Raw genomic sequence first — 21,900 nt, 5'->3', positions numbered from 1 at the left:
TGCAACTACAAAACTAAAGTTAATATTCTTGGAGGCATTTCCTGCTGGAGGGATTACGAAATAAAATTTCATTCAAAGCATAACAACTCATAAAAGTTGTCTTGGTGGAACGCACTCATTTCCACCCATCAATGTTGGTGGAATTAAAAAAAAAAAAAAAAAAGAAGTGCACTTCTCTGCACTTCACATTACACTACAGACTTTTCAGGCCCAATACAGGCGGTGTTAACAGGGCCGAAGCAGACGGCGTTCCGGAGGCCTCAAGTCAGCAGTGGTATTATGAGCGCTGACGTCATTCTCCTCGTGAGTGGGCTTCTTCAGTGGCAGAGCTAAGGCAGATGACTGCATGTAAATGGATAAGGTGTTTACAGTCGCTGGAAAGAGCAGACTCTCCATGAGGCCAACACACACTTGTCTGGAGATGGCGAGAGCAAAGAGTGCCAATGACATGCTAGGATATGTTTACAACTTGATTTATTAATAAATCCAATTTGTGGAACTTCGCATTATTGGCACAATGACTATATAAATGAGTCAAACATTCTGTAAATGACAACAGAAAACCAAGAACCAAGGATACTATTATAAGGTGACATGGTTTCAAGGGAATCTCTCAACAAAAAGAGAGATATAAAACAGATATCATGAGCTTTCAGAAAATGCTAACAATGTCCTATCAACAATGTCAATATTCCAGTATTTTCTTATCAACCAGCTCCGGCATCCAGAGCACCGCACAGTGTAGTGAAACGTCCTTCTGACTTCATAGTGAGTCAGTATATGTTTAGATTTACCGGCAAGAGGAGGATAAAGCCTGGATGATGTAATCCCAGACTAAAGAAGAGACTCTGGAGGCTTGGTTGCAAAATTTAGCATGCAATTTTTTTGTCTTTTTGTCTAGTCAACACAAGCAGCTCTGCAACTTCTGAGGCATTATGATGATTTGTTGACATTCACTCACACACGCTACAAAAAAATCAACAAGAGATGCACTAATGCTCACAGTTAATTCTAATTCTGCTAGACTAAAGAAAACCTCTAATAAGCAAATACAAAAAATGTTCACTCAATTCATTCACTTCAGTTTTGATGGAACTGTTGTCTATATATACATACACTTCACAGGCGAATATTATATAGCTATACTTAAAATTGACATTTCCCTCAACTCAGGCCCTGTCCCAAATGGCAGGCTCGAGATTACCCATCTACATTGGCACCAACTTAGCAAAAGACCACCTTTAGACTTGTAAAATGACAAACAGCAGGGATGTCCAATCCTGCTCCTAGAGGACCAATGTGGTGCAGAGTTTAGCTTCAATCCACCCCAACACACTTGCCCAGATGTTTCCAGTATAGAGGGTATGCATGTGACGTCACCGTCGACCGTTAAAACTGCGGTTACGTCCACTGAGTGGCAAAAGTAAGAGCTTTGTGATTGACTGTACAAATAGCTTTGATACAAAACCTGAGGTATTTATTTAAAAACTGCTGAAAGCTACAGAAAAAAGAAGCTAATGGATCGCTGCAATTCACAGAAACAACTGGACTCCAGCAGAGAAACATGGATCTGCAGTTATCATTTCGTGTCAAATTGTTGGATTTTGAGGTAAAAATCATACCGTATATATTGTATTGTTATATATTATGTTGACAACTCATCAATTAAATATTTTCCATCTTATATTCTGCATAACTGAGTGTTTTTAAATAAACAACTGACAAAAACTATACTATATAACTATATATGTTTTAGGGCTGGACAATATGACGATATAACATTGATACAAGTGATTACGCGGATTTAAAACTACCTATATTGTAGTTATATAAAATATTCACAGGCAGATTTCAAAGTCAGGCACATATAAATGTCGTGAAACATGATTCCTGGCTGCATGTCAATATCCATGGATTAGGTTTCTTTGAGGTTTTCCTTTAGGTTTTCTTTTGAGTCCAACCTTTAGTGTAATTCGTTAGTTTTACTCGCGTTTTCGCAGTTTCCCCTATTAAATCCAGTCATGCAGCAGGTTCTTTTACCACTCAGTCCAGCTGAGGGAGCGCGTTTTCGGCAGGAAAGTGACGTCGATGCATACCCTCTATTCCTGAAGACCTTGATTAGTTGGTTCAGGTGTGTTTAATTAGAATTAGAGTTAAACTCTACAGGATAATTGCCCACCAGGAAAAGGATTAGACATTCCTGCCCTACAGTATTGGACAAGTCTGTCAAAAGTGTAAAAAGTTTGTCGCAACTCATTCTGGGACTAACTTTGAATATGGCTAAACCAAAGAATCTTATAAGAGGGCATCATTTTGCTAGCTACTGTTAGATGTTTTTGCACTGGAAGCATACCTATGATATGATGCTGTCTAGGTAGGGAGCTCAGTAGGGTTTGGAAGAGTGCACCGTTTTGTTTTTTAATAACTGGGTGGCCACACTTGAGCTCTATGAAACGGCAGCCAAGGGACTATGACTGATTTACGATCAGTAGAGTCCCTCAGCAGTAACTCAAACCCGATGAAGATGAAAACTGCGATCAGATCAGTATTTTTCAGATAGTTTTTTTGTGAATGAATCTCCTCAGTAACCTGTATTAAACGGAAACCTGAGGAAATTACCTGCAAGGAACGTACGTGATATGAAGTAAATGTCTTTTGAATTAAAAACAACTTTTTACAATAAAACAATGTTATAGAGTAATGCGCTAGAAATATGAATGAATATGATCACAAGAGTTGCGTTTAACATTGGGTTCTCCAAGGAAAGACAACCGCAACCCTAAAAGAACCTCAAAGTTACTTTGCCAACTCTGGGATGTGTTCAAGACGCTTTCTGTCAGTTTGCCATGCTTTCTCGCGGCCTGGTTTGTTTCGAGGCTTGGCTTACTAATTCAAACCAGCGCTTGGGTTTTGTCTTGTCTGTTTCTCTGAGGAAAAGAAAGGAAAGCAGACAGTTTGAGGAGGAGGGGACCAACGCCAAACACCTGGACCCTCCCAATCCAGCCAAACTGAGCGTCCATCTGCCATAACGAATACACAACTGAAAAATAGACATATTGCTCAAGACAAGAGTTTACCAACCGGAATTGGTCACTTTTGCAATTTAACAACTTGAATCAACAGATTTGCTGGTTCTGTCCTGCTAACTTTCTGCTGTTTTATAATCCTTAACTCAATAATTCCTAATTAGCCGTTTTAGACTAGAAACAGCTATATATATTTTTAACCAACTTGCTAAGCAAGATTACCTTTGAACTGTTGCTCCACCATGTCAGAAACCTGACAGTAGAAATTGACAATTTTCTCATACTGTATGTCAAATGTTGAGAATGAATCACATACCTGCACTGTGATATTAGACATTTTGGAACGCAACAATCAAGATTACACCTCTAGCAATGTTTGCTTTCACATACTTGAACAAATTTTTGTCCTTAACCTAATGAGAGTTAAACACATTATCACTGGAAATACTACTTTGCACCTGGAGTCATTAAAGCACTCTGCCTCGGGGAAAGACCTACCCTGTTTAGGAGGAAGAACTGGTAGGAAAAAAGAAGAGTAAAGAAAATGGAGGAGGGAGGGTGAGTGAGATCTTGTGGGGGAACAAACCTTGATTGAGCAAGACAAACAGAGCTGGTTTTGCCACTTTTTCAACTGGGTGAGAGGGAGGCAGAAGGAAAATAAACGACAACTCTCTCACAGGGTTGGAATAAAAGAGTTGCTAATAATCAGATATGATAAATAAAACCAGTTTGAGGGTGAACAGGGGAGTTGAAAAAGACAAAAACGAGAGGAAGGGACAATCAAGCAAGCAGTGACAGAGAACCAAAGGAAAGAGTGATATGTTCTTGAGAAACCTGTCTGTTGCCGGGCCTGATTCCACAGCACTACACCAGGACAAGTGCAGGCCTGTTTTATGTGCTCTGAAAAAACACAACTGCTGGCTAAGACATGCATGTATGTGTGTTTGCAGGATGCGTGGGTGTATTAGTGAACGAGAACTGAACACCTACATTATAGTACGAAGCCATTGAGGGGTGGGAGTGAATGACTACTAGACAGTGAGCATGACTGAATACAAGATTACGTAAGAGAGCAGATGGCGTACGAATGAGAGACTTTACAATGCTTTATGAAACAGTGGAAATGGTTTATGCATGCATGGATTTCGCTGGTGGCATGTGCAACGGGATCCTCAAGTGGATTGTGCATGCAAATGAAAGTGTGCTGGATATCACAACCCGGCTCTATTGCCCCTGCTCTCTTATCTTTTCTCTAGTTTCCACCCTCTAGTTTCAATCTCTTCCTTTCACCACCCCTCCTATGAACCATTCTATCTTGAAACACTTGTCTTACAACCATCAATGTACAAAAACATCTCCATCAGAAAACATGCACTGCAGCGATACAATCTCAGCAGTTGAACACTCATCTCGGTCCATGATCGACTCTCTTCGGCGCATAAATACATAAATCTAAAGTTCCAAAATATTGTTTGTGCGGCACAAATTGCAAAGCCAATAATTACATCCCTCATAGTGTTGTCAAAAGTACCAGTACTTCGGTACCAAGTCGGTACTGAAATTTTGAAAATGTGACGATACCCGCATTTCTGTAGTACCGTTAGTACCGAGAATCTGGGTATATTCGGTACCCACTGATAGGACTGTGGCAGTATGTACGTGAATATGATACGAGTGAAGCACAAAGCTTTGTTTACAAAAGAAATAATAGGTTAGCAATTAAATGTGACATCGCAGCCATGGAAACAATTTGGTTCATGCCGAATGAGAGGCACGTGAGTCCATACATTTAAGATTTGTATTGTTTTGCGAAACGCGATCTGGTCACCTGATTGGCAGAGAATTTAACAATATTCCATTAGTTATTCCACATGGAATCGGTTTCTTTTCCCAAATCTTCACTCACGCAGGCAATTGTAAATGTTTCTCTGGTTCGCATTCTATACTATGATAAAGTAGAAAAAACACTGTAGGACAGAAACCTTTTTGCTTGCACGCCAATTTCTATTTAACACAGTTTGTGATTGTTATTAGACTTTATAAGGCGTGTCAAGTTTATTTGTATAGCGTGTTTCACACACGCTGGTGATTTTTCGCTTTAAGTCTGACAGCGCAAAATCAAACATAGCCTGAATGCTTGTCCCTGCAGAGGATAAAACTCGCTCTTCAGACCTTTTACAACAAGTGTCAGTACCATCAGGAGATAAAATTAAGATATTATTAAAGAGAAATGGTCTTTCCTGCTCATGTCCCACATCCCTCTCAAAGCGCAGAGCGGTAGGCTATATCAAAGACTATAATAACAGGACTTTGTCTATATGACGCGTCTTTGTGTGGAAATAAAAAATGAATATTTTTTTAAATAATATTTAACTTTCTCATTATTTAGGTTACCATTATTTACCGATATTTATTTCATAGTTTTACAGGCTAGTGTGTTGTTTCACTGACGAAATAGCTAAAATAAACACGCAGTTGAAAAAACAGCATATGCTGGTACAAAATGGATGTTTCAGCATTTATTTATTTATTTTTTTTTATATTTCAAAATGTATTTAATTGAGGTTGCCTATATATATATATATATACACACACACACACACACACACACACACACAAACATCCACACACTCAAAATCATATTTAAATTTAAATAGGCTATATAAAATAGTAAAATAGTTCCAACAAATTTTGCTGTGGTGCCGAAATTGATACCGAGAACCGTAAAATTTTCATGGTATCGGTACAGACTACTGCAATTTTGGTACCGTGACAACACTAATCCCTCAAATCACATAAAAACATTTAGTTAGCTAAAAAATAAGTCACAAGGACTTTAAAACAGGTACTATCCAGTACAACAGGTTATGGCAAAAACTAACAAAGGTCACACTGGCAGTGTTTCATTTTAAATGAGCGTTTATGATTTGAGGTGACATGATCAAAAGAGATCAGGGCTGCAACAACAAATTGATAAAATCGCTAATAATATGTATATCACAGCCTATGTTCTCAATGTAAAGGACGGACAATGTTGGGCCATATGTGGATTATGTTATTGTCAATAAAAGACTCACTAAAAAATTAAATTTCTTTCATTACTTGCAGCAAATGAAACACTGTTGTGTTTACTTGCTTACTTGCTTCATTGTCACTGTAACGATGGACAAAACATGATACAAACTTGCAGCTCGGCAATTGAAAGTCGGATCATACACACACCGTCATTCATCTTGAAATCATATGATTCTTCTGTGCACTTTTGTATTTCTGAATGGGCTGATGCTGGATTTGAAGCTTAAGTCTTTGATGAATGTATACTATGTGCGGAGAGCACTCGCTCAGTATCATTATTAAATTTTTGACGGAGGTGCTGTTTAGTGGCTTTTGTATCTGAACTTTTCACTTACTCACCCTCATCTCGTTCCAAACCCGTAAGACTTTCGTTCATCTTCGGAACACAAATTAAGATCTTTTTAATGAAATCTGAGCACTTTCTGTCCCTCCATTGACAGCTACATAACTACCACTTTCAAGGCCCAGAAAGATAGTAAAGACATCATTTAAGTCATCCGTGTAACTCCATTGGTTTAACTTCAATTTAATAAAGTGACATGACTGCTTTGTTTGAGCACGTGGCACGATATGGCGAATACCAATAGGAGTGCGCTGGATACAGCGGTCGAGAAGGAACAACTTACTAGCTTCCAACAGCACAGTCACTTATCGACTTCCACTTGCTGTTGATGTGAACTCACCATAATAAAGTGAAATTTGTGCTTGTCGCTGCATCGCAACTTTCCTTCAGCACATGAATGCATTGCAAGCTCACTTACCGTACATCTTTCCCTCGTCTGACAGGATAATCTTGCGCCGTCCACAGGGCGGATATATAGCCAGTGCCTCCTGAAAACTTTGCTCGATGTCGGGGCTCCACACACCCTCGGCGTCTCCGTCCATGGCCTTGTCCAGCTCATCACCCCCATCCTCCAGCCCCTGCTCCGGGCTGCCGTTGGCACTCCACTTGTTGGACGCAATGGTGCCGGCTCCTACCGGGCCCTTCCACGAGCCCCCACGCTACACAAGTACTGCGAGAAAGAAACAAGGAAAAGGAGGTGGAGAAAAAGAGACCGTTACTTTATTGTGGGCATAAAGATGGCAGAAAATATTCATGCAAAACCGCTCCCTATAGTCGTGCACACCAACAAATTTTCAACACCTTTAAAGCTTGTGTTTAATTCAGCTGATGAAGACAAGAGCAGCTGTGACTCTTATTACCATTTCCTCTCCTCAAAGGCTCCCAAAATGACAAATGAATTTTTAAACATTATATAAAGCCCCATTTAAAAGGATTAGATAATTAGGACTAGCCTGCAAAAATGCTTGTGGTCTGGAGCGCGCGGTTCAGTGTGGCTGTCTAAATGTCTGAAAATGGTTAAAGGATCTTAAGCGCTTTTCAGGCTGCCTCTTTTTCGCATGGTATTGTTCATGAGGATCGTGTCCCAAGAGTCACTTGTGTGCCCACATATTTCATTCTTTTATTTCACTTTCTGCTGATGTTGACGAAAAAACGCGGCTTGGGTAAATACGGCAGACTCCGATTGAGACCTTCCTTAGGGGATATTCAAACGCTCTGGTTACACGCACGCTGAAAGAATAAGCTTGACTTGGCAGCCCGAAGACACAGAATGAGCAAAACAACGAGAACAGAGAGCGTTGGAATAAGTGAGCGGCCTAATTACTTTTCGACATTGCAGACCTCAGACCTAAGCGCAATCTAATGCTGCAGGGAGGACAATTAGCGATACATTTCTAAAATCGCATTTGCCTCTTACATGACAAGCAACAATGTTCATTCTGTGCAATCTTGACGGCTGTAGTCACTGGATGTTCCACAGACGTTACAGAATGTCTGATCCTGCAGAAGAGCCAACACTTGGCGCAATTAGGCAAAACAGTCAAAACTGAGTTATAAAAGGCTATGATTTGGGATTCAAGCAAAATAAGCACTGAATGCACTTGCTACACTTGGTTCCACAATGCTATGGTGTTGTGGTTGGTTCCCAGGGTGTTACTAAGCAGTTGCTAATCTGAGAAACTTTTAGTGCACTGCTAGATCAAAAGTGCCCACTCCGAAGTATCTATGCCTTAATGCCTTTTCTCATGGCATTAACATTCATTTTGTATCTGGATAATATTTGTATATTTTTTGGCAGGATTGAATTTACACCTTCATTCCAAAGCATTTCCAGTGTGATCAGAAGGAGATTCAAAATGCAAATCGCTACTTACATATCACATGAAAGTGTGCATTAACAGGAAAATGTCTGTCATTTACTGAAATGTAAAAAACACAAAGATAATTCAAAACAATTTTTGCTTTGACAACCCTTCATTAAAGGGTGAAGTTTTTAAAGCGCTCTCTTTGGGAAATTGCAAATGCAACTCAGTGAAATAATCAGATATTGATGATTACACATTTACATAATATTTTAGCATTTAATAATATTTTGAATTAGAATTTATTTTTAATATTTCTAGAGTTAGCTTAAGTTTTATTAACTTGGTTATGTGCTTTTGACATTTTTTATTAGTTTTTGTTTTTTAGGATTTCTATTTAGCTTTGATATATTTTATTTCAGTTTTGGTCATTTTTAGGGCTATCAAAATTAATGTGTTAATTTTGCAATTGTTTTTCAAGCGTTAAAATATTTAACACATATCCTGGCATCCTTTGGCTAGTGTTAAATTATATGATCATGCCATCATTCATTCAAGTGCTTTTAAACCATTCAAGCATGATAAGACAAGAGAACCCAAATATATACTGGCGCGATGTCTGTGAAGCGTTTCTCTGTGTGTTCACTCACCCGAAACACATGCACACAAAGCCACTCCAGTCCAGACAGGGTGCCAGTACCACATTGAGTTCTCTTTCGTACTTGAATGGACAGAAGCACACAAAATTGTCAAAATGCCTGTTATTGGTGAGTATCCTCATAAGCAGAGCCTTAAAGGAGTTAAAACATCTTAAATGACCATAAAGAGCTGTGAGAACATCAGATGCTTGTCAGATCTGCGTCATGATTGTCAGGTCTTAAAGTGACAGCAGCCTAATATACCTGCTGCCATCTGTCAGAAATGTTAATTAAAAAAATGTAAAAAAGACAGAGAAAATCACTCACTGCTCTTGACTGAATCACTTTTGTAGCTTTAACAAGAATTAATCTATTATATATTTTGGCAGAGCAAGTAAAAATTAGAATACAAAAAATCCTTAGCATTGAGCCCTGCTATATTAAAGGGACAGCTAAATGTGACATTTAATATAATGGGTTTATGTTAAGTTTACCTGAATTAACAGTTGTTATATTTTTAAATGTTAAAATTATGGCTCTCAATCTGTACCGTAATGTTAAATGGCTAAAATTACTCATTTCATCCCCAGAAATTGAGAAAAATAAATTTAGATCAGTAACTATATCAATGATACTGGCCTTCATTCATTGTACTTACAAATATTTAAAATGGTTTATTTTATTTATTTTATATTTAATGTTGTTCCTACATTTCAATGTGAAATTATACAATAAATATAAATAAATATATAATTCTAATTACAATTTTAATGTTGGGTGCAATGAATCATGATTAAATTACAGAAAACTGTGCAATTAATTAGTATTTTTTTTAATTAGTTAACAGCACTAGTATTTTAAAGTACTTATAGTTAGTATTGAACTTTTTTCAGTTATTTGCCAAGGCAACATTTCTAATTTTCATTTACGTTTAAATTTTTCATCTAATATTTATATTTTATTTTATTCAATTAACAAAAAGTAATTTAAATAGTTTTAGTTAACAATAACATGGTTGAGCAGATTTCAGGTATCACTCTCACTGGCAGCACAAATGGTTACTGATATGAATTACACCACTAGCTAAATTATGGCACACATTCATAAACTTTCACTGCTGCTCACCATTAATTATATATTTCACTGTACACATCTATATCCAGTGATTTCTGCAATTTCACCAAATAAAGTCACATAATGAAAGATAACACAAACAAGCAAACTTTTCTATAAAAAAGGCATGGCTGCATGCTCTAAAAAAAAAAAAAAAAAAAAACTCCATTTAGTGTGTGTGTGCACTAGGGGAGAGAGTGAGAGACGAGTGTGTGCATGGGGAGCACGGAGAAGCCGTTCTATTGGAGAGTTGGGCTTAAATTCCAGACATGTCCTTATTAAGGAAGTGCGGCGTGAGTTCTCTCTCTCCCTCCCTTATGTCAACCGAGCCCCCTCTCACTCTACTCTCTTCCCCACCCTTCGCTCCCAAGCACTCTGCCCAAATAAGGAGAGGCGAGCAAAGGATGAGGGGAGGGGGAGGTAGAGAAGGGAGGAGTGCGGGAGTCAAGGGGTGTGGGGGGGGGACAAAGCAGGAGGGACGGGAGGAGAGGACTGACCAATTTAGACATCCACTCCGGAGTCTGAAAAACAGTGGGATTGTTTTGGACAAAATGCAACATCAGCACGCCTGGGGACCTGAGCCTTCTCGACACTAAAGAGTACTACTGCTCACAGCAGGAAAATGACATGGCTTATTCATAAAAAAACAAAAACGAATAATATATTCATACACCATGGGACACTGAAGAAATGTTCTGTATATAGACACACACAAAAACATTTTTATTTTGAACCAAATCCCACAACAACACTGGCCAAGTAAATAATATAGTAAACAATTGGATAAAAATGACAAATTATTTCCATGTTTTTTGCCACAAAATAATGTTTTATTATTATTATTACTCTCTCTCACTCAAGCACACACATACAGTTCTGACACACTCACACAGAAACGTGTTTTCAGCGCTGCTCTGGCGATTTTATCAGTAAAATAGTTTAGCAACTTAAAAGCTACATGACATTTCTCAATAGAGAGGCAATAACGGCGCTGTTCTTGAAGCAGATAAACTTACAGTTTCGCTATTAGTAAAGACACTGCTGCCATGAGAGACGCACAGACTCAGGTAATTCAAACATGCTTAAACTGTCTCTCTCTAATAACTAGGGGTGTAACGATATTCAAACCGAACATAAAAACTCTCATAAGCTGTGTCCGAAACCGCTCCCTATCCACTATATAGTCCACTATATCGGGTGTCGGCCATTTTGTAGTGGTGTCCGAATTCTAAGTGAGTGACTTAATTCCCTACATTCGTTCACTACTTTTTACCCACAATTCTCTCTGATTTCGAGTGTACATTCGATGTACACTCGCTGAAGCACTATTTCCCAAAATCCAATGCGGAGAGGACTGTCGTTAATCATCAGTAGCGTATTCAAATCATAACGGTCGCCTGAGGGCGCTCAAACACCACCTCATCTGTGAGCGTGAGAGTTTATAACAAACTAAAAAAACTTTATTAAAAAGAATAAATGCATGAAATAATGTACACTTGTTAATGTGTTTATTTTTTGTTTACAGTATTTTATAGTATTTAATGATTATGAACCCATATTAAGCATGACAAACCAATTATACAATCAATTAAACTACAAAGCTGGCACGGAGGCATGTATGATTACAAAATAAAGTCATTATGATTGTTATTGTTATTAACATTATTTTATAATGTAAGTAACATGTAGGATAAAATTGTTTTATCGCGTCGAGCCGTTTCTGCGACAGCTCCAGCTCTCCGACGCACAGTGTATACGTCAGTGTCCGAATTCACTCACTTCATTTCGTTCACTCCATGCAGATATAGTGCACTCAAATGCCATACACTATATAGGGAATAGTGAATGAGTGAACGAGTGAGCGGTTTCGGACACAGCTATGGTGTACCGAATGCCCCCCGCCCCCAGCCCAGGCCCATTGTTGAGGCTGACCTCACTTTACCTTGTCACAAAACAAAATTCTTAAAAAATGAATATTAGTTTATTTAAAAATGATTTTAATGAGAAAGACATTATTTTTTTACTCATCAAGGTTGTGTCACCATTTCTGAACAAACTTACGATTAGGCGATATACACAACAAGCTTAAGTTATATATATTAAGATTTTCTTTTAGCAGGAAACAAAAAAAAAAAGCATTTATTAAAACTGCAGTTTTTTATTTTTTCTCTTTGTCGCCTTCTCTGTTTGAAACCTGTGATTGCAGTCATATGCAGAATTGTTATCATTACGTGGGTTGTGCATCAGCACGGCCCCTCAGCGGATGAATCTAATGTTTGCTGTCAACCACTATGACAATGTGCATACTGTACTTCAGACTCTTTTGTTCTGACCAACTGAGGAGAAAAGCATTAGGCTACACTAAATCGCACTGCCAATGATGATTAAATGTAACGATCGCTTAGCTCGGATCACGCCAAACCATGCAAATTATTATTACTGTTATACTTTGTTCTCAAATTGTTAATGTTAACAACATCAGCATTGCGTGACTGTGTATTTAGTGTGTATTAGTGTTACTTGTAGATTTCAATTTCTGTAGCCACTCCGCAGTCTCCAGTTGTCACTGATGATTGTCATTTGGATCTTTCTGGATTACAATTCGCCATCAAAATGATAAGTTTAGCTATTTCAGCTGTGAGAGAAGGCTATTAATGATCCGCTACCAGCAGCATCCTCACATGATGAAGTCGACTAGCCTGGACTCCTTCCTTTCTGTTTAAAGACTGCACGCTCAAATTTACAGTGGAAATCCACCAGTACCACTCGAATTAGAAAACATTGTTACAAGCTTACTGTTGTGAATCAAGCTAAGATAAGGAGATAGTTTTGAAAACTGGCTGGATATGTACTTGCTCAAAAATTGATTATGGATCATTTTTAACCAAAAGAAGTTATGGACTGCAGCTTTAAGCTAAAGCAGACATAGGGCTGGACGATTAATCGAAAAGTAACCGAAACCGAAATTCAGAACCTCTAACCGACGTAATTTTCCCATGTCGTTATTTTGTTTTTTTTAAATCCTGTTAATACTTTCCCCTTAAAAACGTTACCGCGTGTGTGTAGCCATGACTCCGCCCCGTCCAGTCAGTGGCTTAAAAGCAAAACACAGAGATAAACGCCGGTTCAACACAGTGATGGCGCGTGAGCCTTGCGTCTTCACTAAACTTTGTCAGTTGTGTTTGTTTTAAGGTTTGTACATTCAAGCGATTAGACGAGATGTATTATTCCGAGCTACCGTGCTCGCGCAGCTGCATAGTGGCAGGAACACTCATACAAATAGTAGCTGCGCAAAACGTGATGATCGCGCACAGAGAGGAACACAGAAACTAGTCAGCGCTGTCCTGTGATTTATCACTAAAGGAGCTTAGAAACTCAACTTCTTACAGCATATATTTTCTACTTTTGAAGTAACCATTTACAACCCACAGCTTCACAATGAACAGAGAGACGGTATGACTAATTCACACGCAATCACTTTACGGGTACTGTGCTAATTTATCTTTATCTGATTTACAACGAGCAGAAATCTGTAAGAAATGTTATGAGCATAGATAAAATAACTGCTGAAAGTGAGCTGTTATGTAAGATCACATTTAATAGGACAAAAATATCCCACCTTTTAAAAGTCAATCATATTTACAGTACAAACCTTGTCAGTGAACTATGAGGGCAAAAAAAAACAAAAAACAGAAACAAAATAATCGTTCATTAATCGTAAAATGTTCAATTAATCGAGGTTTTGATTTTAGGCCATAATCGTACAGCCCTAAGCAGACACAGACGTTGCAGGGAAACAAAGATAACAGAGCTAATTTTCTTACAGCATTGTGTGTTTTATTTTCTTAAACCCTCGATGAAACTTAAAGGAAGCATTTGTCTCGAGATAATTTTGCCATCAGTTAAGTTATCTTCTCGGCTCACTTAGGGGTACGTACAGCTGCACTTACCTGCAGTCGTGAATGCAGTATTGGACAGCGGTCTTTCCTCATGCGACTCGTGTTTGGATTTTATGTGATTTCAAATTATGGTGGTGATATTATGACAACTCAGTTTCATTGATACATTTGATCAAAAGTAATTCCATTTTGTAAGATTATTTTCATCTAGTAATTCCAAACTTCGCAAGGCAGACGGCGAGATTCTGTGATCAAATGCAATGAACTTGTTAATGCACTCCACAGCATTTGGTTATAACTCAGTCTTGTGCTTGGGATTTATCATTCATTCACTGCATTTACAGCCAGCAAAGCAACGTAGTAAAATTCTAATAGTATTTTTATTTTTCGAATAATAATAACAGATCGAATATTTGAATATTCGAGTATTTGTTGACATTTGATTAAACAGTAATTAGGGGTGTAACGGTGTGCCTAACCACCAATAATCGCAATAAGCTACGTGTTTTGTAACTTTCGCTAAGAAAAACAAAGTGTCTATATTAGAGATGCACCAATTGACCAGTCAGGGATCAGAATCGGACGATTTTCCTCGTGATCGTATTTAATTTTTACAATGAAGACTATCCAGTATTATTTTAAATTTAATTTCTATAGTATTTCTTACCTGAATAAAACCTTCAAAGCCTGAAAAACGTAAAGTTTCATAGCTCTCTTTATTCTATTGCATTTATTTGTGCCGTTTGCAATTTTTTTTTTTATTTGTTCATATTTTATTACTGTCTTTTTACTTTTTTTTTTTATGAAAATAAAACTTTGCATTGAAGAAAAGTAGATTTTTGTTTGTATATGCTGTCAATTATAGTTTTTAGAAAGAAAATTGGAATCGATGTACCAAGGTATTTTCTAAGTGGGGGGGGGGGGGGGGGGCACTTTTTATGCTAATCTCAAAGTGGTAGCAAAAAACAAATGGGGGAATAATGTATGAATTCAAATTCACAAAACTGTCCTGAAGGAACAAAAAACCCCACAAACCAGCAGTTGCAAAACACACTGATGCAATGCCCTGCCAACAAAGAACAAAGAAAAAAGAAGTTTATTTTAATAGGCAACTAACATCTGGCAGTGCGTTCACTCTATCTTACCCTTTTATCTTGAAGCAAATTTCCGAACATGAACTTTCAGTTTCTTTCAAAAAGAGACATGGCAAGTGAGCAAGAATAGGTCAGATGGACACAACTGCAAAACATCTGTTGCAAAACAAACACGCTCATCCTCTAACGCTGAAGGCCATTCAGCTCAATGTGATGCAGTCGATGCAAACACAAAAACTCCATTTTCCCATAAGGCAGCTGGGACTTAACTTTGAATGACATGGCACACATATTTAGTCCAACACAGGCGCACTTTCCTGCCTCCTCTCTCTCCCTCCCAACCAAACAGAGCTCTTAGTCAGTATATAATGCAGAAGAATTTCCATGTGGTCCAGGAATGTAAATAATGCAGTAAAAGCCATGCAGCGCACACATTCATTGAGACGCCCATTGAATGAACACAAGCCCTCCCTGCCCACTATCTCACAGAGCTCCAACACAGTACGTATTGTTGTCAGTTGAAGTGTTGAATTAGCTCCAGCACTGATTCCTCACAATCTCTGTAGGAGAAAGTCCAGGGAAACACACTTCAAAAAACAGTATGATCTAATATCAATTACAAAACATCGATTTACAACCAGTTTTTCCCAGAGCTGACACTTCCAACCAATGTGGTCCAGCATGGAATAATGGAGGAGTTTGGGGGGGACTTCTGCTCAACGCTGCTGCCTGCCAGCTGTCTGATCTACGCTCGGAGCTTCGTGGAGATTATCCTAAATCCTTCTCTTTATTCCTATTCGCATAATATAACTTTCTTATTTTTCACCTGATTACTTAACCTATTGCATAGTATTACTAAACGGAACGATTTATTACTAGCAATCCACCAGCGTAATCACCTAGTGTTAGCCATAGCCTGCTAGCTACCGTCTACTTTCTTTTTTTCCTCTAAACCTACCTTCCTTGTCGATTGAATGGCGGATTTATCCGATGTATGTTATTCTGATCTGTCCTCGCCAGATCGGGAAGCTGTGGAGACGTTGCTGCCCGGCATTCATCGATCCACCGCGAGGTACAGCGTCCCGCACATCACCCTCGCCCCAGGCACCGGCAAGCGACCGAGACATCCAGCCAGCGAGTCCCGTGTGCGTTGCAGTTTTTCGGACGGCGTTCATCAAACACACGGTCAGTCATGTCCGACGATTATCATGTGTAGTAAATGCAACATGTACAGCTTAGCTCTTTCTGTCAGCAGTGAGACTTACACATGTGATAAATGCAGGGATATTGTCAGGCTGACAGAGAGAATCTCAGAATTAGAGACACGCATCCAAACTTTAATTGAGGATAGTGAGAATGAAAGGGCCTTAGATACTGCTTTGGATGCGACTAGCCTAGTAAACACTACACATTCGGTTCCGGTTGTAGAAGCCACGCAGCAGGCTAACTGGGTGACTGTGAGGCGGCATAATGGCAAGAACAAACACCACTCTTCCGTTCCGATTAGAACATCAAACAGGTTCTCCCCACTCAGTGACGCACCCACTGAGAATCCTGTTGAAAGTGCCCTAGTAATTGGCGATTCTATTACACGGAACGTGAAAATAGAGACACCAGCCACCATAGTCACATGTTTGCCGGGGGCCAGAGCACCTGACATCAAAGCAAATTTAAAAGTGCTGGCTAATGCTAAACGTAAATATTCTAAAATCATTATCCACGTCGGCACAAATGATGTTCGACTTCGCCAGTCGGAGATCACTAAAATTAACATTAAAGAGGTGTGTGAACTCGCAAATTCAATGTCAGCAAAAGTAATTTGTTCTGGCCCTCTTCCTGTTCGTCGGAGTGATGAGATAGTTAGCAGGTTATCATCACTCAATGGCTGGCTGTCTAAGTGGTGTGCGCAGAATAATATAGGTTTCATAGACAATTGGAAAAGCTTTTGGGGCAGACCTGATCTGTTGAAAAGAGATGGTATTCATCCCTCCCGGGATGGTGCTGCTCTTCTCTCTAGAAATTTGGCAAATAGTCTTAGAGCTGAAACATGACAAACCAGGGCCCAGATCAGGACGCAGACAAACTGGCTAAACCGACCGTCTGCTAGCCGCCTCACGTCACATAACTCAGATAATTCACAGCACATAGAAACACTTTCACCTAGATATTATCACATAGAGACTGTGTCTGTACCTCGAACTAGTAAATACAAAAAACTTCCAAAACCTTTTAAGGGTAAAAATTTAATTGATGTTCAAAAAATGAAAATCACAGATAAATCAGATAAACAAATGATAAAGCTTGGGTTACTGAATATTAGATCTATTTCTTCAAAAGCACTTATTGTAAATGAAATTATCACAGACAATAAACTAGACTTGCTGTGTTTGACAGAAACCTGGCTAAAACCAGACGATTACATTACTTTAAATGAATCTAGTCCTCAAGGTTATGATTATCGACACAATCCTCGACAGAATGGCAAAGGGGAGGTGTTGCTGTAATTTATAGTAATATATTCAGAATCATTCAAAAGAATTTCAAATATAATTCCTTTGAAGTGATGGTGCTTTATGTAACATTATGTAAGTTGACATTTGTGCTGGCTACTGTATACAGGCCACCAGGGCACCATACTGACTTTATCAAAGAATTTGCTGAGTTTCTATCAGAGTTAGTACTGGCTGCGGATAAAGTCCTTGTTGTTGGTGATTTTAATATCCATGTAGATAATAATAAAGACGCATTTGGATTGGCATTTGCAGATATTTTAAACTCTATTGGAGTTAAACAACACGTGTCAGGACCCACTCATTGTCGTAATCATACCCTAGATCTAATACTGTCGCATGGAATAGATATTGATGCTGTTGAAATTCTACAGCAGAGCGATGATATATCAGATCATTATTTAGTCTCGTGTATAATACAATTAGCCAAGGCTACAAAACCACCACCCAGCCATAAATATTGTAGAAAAATCACGTCTGCCACTAAAGATTGCTTTATAAATAATCTCCCCGAGCAGTTTCATCGCCTTAGTATACCTGACAACATAGAAGAACTCGATGCTGCAACAGAAACTATTGGCTCTCTCTTTTCCAGCACATTAGATGCGGTCGCTCCTTTACGTCTAAAGAAGATTAAGGAAACTAATCCAACGCCGTGGTATGATGAGCACACTCGGGCTCTAAAACGAGCTGTTAGAAAAGCTGAACGTAGTTGGAAGAAAACAAAACTAGAAGTTTTTCGCCTTTCGTGGAAAGAAAAATGATTGAGTACAGAACAGCCATAAGAAATGCTAGATCTACTTATTTTTCAAATCTCTTAATAGAAAACAAACATAATCCTAGGTATTTATTTGACACAGTGGCTAAATTAACTAGAAACAGAGATTCAACTGCTGACGTTTCCATAGAGCACAGCAGTAATGACTTTATGAACTTCTTTACTTGCAAGATTGATAATATTAGAGAGAAAATTATAAACATGCAACCGTCTACAGTTTCTCTTCAGACAGTGCACTGTAGTGTCCCTGAGGTAAAACTAGAATCATTCGCCGCTATAGGAGAGGAAGAATTATCTAAACTTATCAAATCATCAAAATCAACGACATGTATGTTAGACCCAATGCCGACTAAACTACTGAAAGAAATGCTTCCAGAGGTCGTAGGTCCACTTCTTGATATAATTAATTCATCTTTAACACTAGGACACGTGCCAAAAACCTTTAAGCAGGCTATTATCAAACCTCTTATTAAAAAACCTCAACTAGATCCGAGAGATATAGTAAATTACAGGCCAATCTCGAATCTACCTTTTCTGTCAAAGATACTAGAAAAGGCAGTTTCAACACAACTGTGTTCCTTTTTAGAAAGAAATGGAATCTGTGAGGATTTCCAGTCAGGATTTAGACCATACCATAGTACTGAGACTGCTCTCGTTAGAGTTACAAACGATCTACTCCTATCATCCGATCGTGGCTGTATTTCTCTATTAGTGTTATTAGATCTCAGTGCTGCTTTTGACACTATCGATCATAACATTCTTTTAAAAAGACTTGAAAACTATATTGGCATTAGTGGAATTGCTTTGGCATGGTTCAAATCATACTTATCTGACCGTTATCAGTCTGTGGTAGTTAATGAAGAGATGTCGTATCGATCACAGGTTAAATATGGGGTACCACAAGGCTCAGTATTAGGACCGTTGCTTTTCACTCTGTACATGCTGCCCTTAGGAGAGATAATTAGGAAGCATGGTGTTAGTTTTCACTGCTACGCTGACGATACTCAGCTCTATATTTCCTCGCGCCCTGACGAAACCTACAAATTCACAAAACTAACAGAATGCATAGCTGACATTAAAAACTGGATGACAAGAAATTTCTTATTATTAAATTCAGAAAAAACTGATTTCCTAATCTTTGGACCAAAAACTTCCTCACGAAAAAACCTTGAATACTCTCTAACACTTGACGGGTGCTCCATTAAACCTTCGTCCTCAGTTAGGAACCTGGGTGTGCTCTTTGATACCAATCTTTCATTTGAAAGTCATGTTTCTAGTATCTGTAAAACCGCCTTCTTCCATCTAAAAAATATATCTAAATTACGACATATGCTCTCAATGACAAATGCGGAACAGTTGGTTCATGCATTCATGACCTCAAGACTAGATTATTGTAACGCTCTACTGGGTGGTTGTTCTGCTCGGCTTTTAAACAAACTACAGTTGGTTCAAAATGCGGCAGCTAGAGTTCTTACTAGAACCAGAAAGTATGACCATATTAGCCCAGTTCTGTCAACATTACATTGGCTCCTATTAAACATCGTATAGATTTTAAAATCTTGCTACTTACTTATAAAGCTCTAAATGGTTTAGCTCCCCAGTACCTAAGTGAGCTCTTAATGCATTATAGTCCTTCACGTTTATTGCGATCTCAGAATTTAGGCCAGTTGATAATACCCAGAATATCAAAATCAACTGAAGGCGGCAGATCATTTTCCTATTTAGCACCTAAACTCTGGAACAATCTTCCTAGCATTGTTCGGGGAATCAGACACACTCTGTCAGTTTAAATCTAGACTAAAAACACATCTCTTTGCTCTTGCATACACATAACACATCATCAATACATTAACATTTTTCAAATCCGTTAAAGGATTGTTACGCTGCAATAATTAGGTCGGCCGGAACCGAGAACATTTCCTATAACACTAGATATACCTGTACATCAGAACAAGAATGGCATCTACGCTAATATCTGTCTCTCTGCTTATCCTGAGGTTTGCCGGGTGCTGGATCCAGGCCGTATCCAGGTCAGATGGAGAACCTGCGTCTGGACCTGACTACAACGTAGCCCAGGATCCCCGTATCCGCTTGCATATATTTATATATAATCGATTTTTAATCTCTATAATAAAAATGTACAATTCAGATTTTGATCTCCATATACATTTACATATATATATCTTCCAAGGGGTTTTTTCCCTCCTAGGACTTTTTTCCCAGTGCTAGCACGCTGGGTTTTTCTCCTAGGGGGTTTTTTCCACCCCTGGAAGTCAGCCGACATTGGCTTAATGTAGCACCATCTTGTATATGTTACATATTACCACGCTTGTTTGTACAGTTTTAACCACTTCCCTTTTTTTCTGTGCTTCTAATATGTAAAGCTGCTTTGAAACAATTACCAATTGTAAAAGCGCTATATAAATAAATTTGACTTGACTTGACTTGAAGTTGCCAGACAATTCTTACCAGAATCAGAAAGATTAGTCATTCGGCCGTTCCAGGAAAGGGGCAATGATTGAGGTTTACTCGGTGGCCTCTTTACTTGGATTTTCCTCTCAGAGAGGTTGTTTATGACTCAAAGTCAGACACTGTGGTCACATTGCACATGGACAGGCATTAAGAGACAGAGGACTGGACTAGAACTGAATGGTGCCTTCATGACATAGCACATCAAATTACACAGCTGATATGATGTGTTCACTGTAGTTATGGTTTACTGCTGAAAAGATCTAGATGGTTGAAGTGCAGTTATCAGACAAGTTTCACAGAATACAGGCTTAGTTGAGATGCAGATGTGTCAATTAAATGGTGGAAATGTTATGGATTATTATGTATTTTAAGTATGTTTTAGTTTGTATGCATTTTGTGTATTGTTGATGAAGATTTGCAATAAAGCTTATCAAAATACTCTCAGAGACACACTTATGCCACCAAACTACATGTCCCATCATTCCCTGTGACAGCATGAAATACACAGATAAAACAATTTTATTTAAACCAAAGCAACATTAAAATAATAAATTATAAATAACTGTATTTTGAAGCCAATATCAGATAACTAATTAATTAGATCTATGAGGCATACTAATCTGAATCTCTATCTATAATCAAATATCTATCTGCTTCATATTATAAAAATCATAGACAGTAGGAAACTGCTTTTAAATTTAAAACCAGTAGAAATACAGAAAAAAATCTCTTATCCAACAATGATTTAACTAATTAGGCCTACTATTAGAATAATTAATGAAATAATGTTTAAATAAAATATAATTAAATATAAAAATATTTATTGTAGTTTATATAAATACATAAAAAAATAAGGAAAAATAATATGCTTGTGTGTAATGGATTAAAAAAAAAAAATCTCTGATGCCCTAAATAATAATTTGTTTTTGTTGTTGTTGTTGTTTTTTTTAACAATAGGCAAGTTAACTAGAAATATGATTATATGGCTATGATCTATCAGCTTAACCGTATCGTATTTTACTTATGGGACCAATGAAGATAACATTAAGGGACAGATTTACTAACAGTTTGAGCCAGCGCAAACCCTCTTTTGGCATTAAAAAACTGCTGTTTACTAAAAGACTAAAGACGCGCAGTGCAAAATTAGCGC

General features: G+C 38.2%; 1 protein-coding gene across 7 annotated transcripts in view; it reads right to left on the bottom strand.

The window, feature by feature from the left end:
* tead3b (TEA domain family member 3 b) overlaps positions 1-21,900 on the bottom strand; it is a 53,327-nt gene that overhangs the window by 19,016 nt on the left and 12,411 nt on the right. For all 7 annotated transcript variants that reach the window (XM_067373084.1, XM_067373083.1, XM_067373089.1 and 4 more), the window contains exon 3: positions 6,863-7,114. In XM_067373084.1, the coding sequence (XP_067229185.1) occupies positions 6,863-6,986 (124 nt within the window). In that variant the 5' untranslated portion in view covers positions 6,987-7,114. The remainder of the gene's footprint in view (positions 1-6,862; positions 7,115-21,900) is intronic.

The sequence above is a fragment of the Chanodichthys erythropterus genome, chromosome 21 (assembly GCF_024489055.1).
Source record: "Chanodichthys erythropterus isolate Z2021 chromosome 21, ASM2448905v1, whole genome shotgun sequence".
NCBI lineage: Eukaryota > Metazoa > Chordata > Actinopteri > Cypriniformes > Xenocyprididae > Chanodichthys > Chanodichthys erythropterus.
The sequence above is the reverse complement of the archived record's forward strand: the minus strand, read 5'-3'. Positions and strand labels throughout refer to the sequence as shown.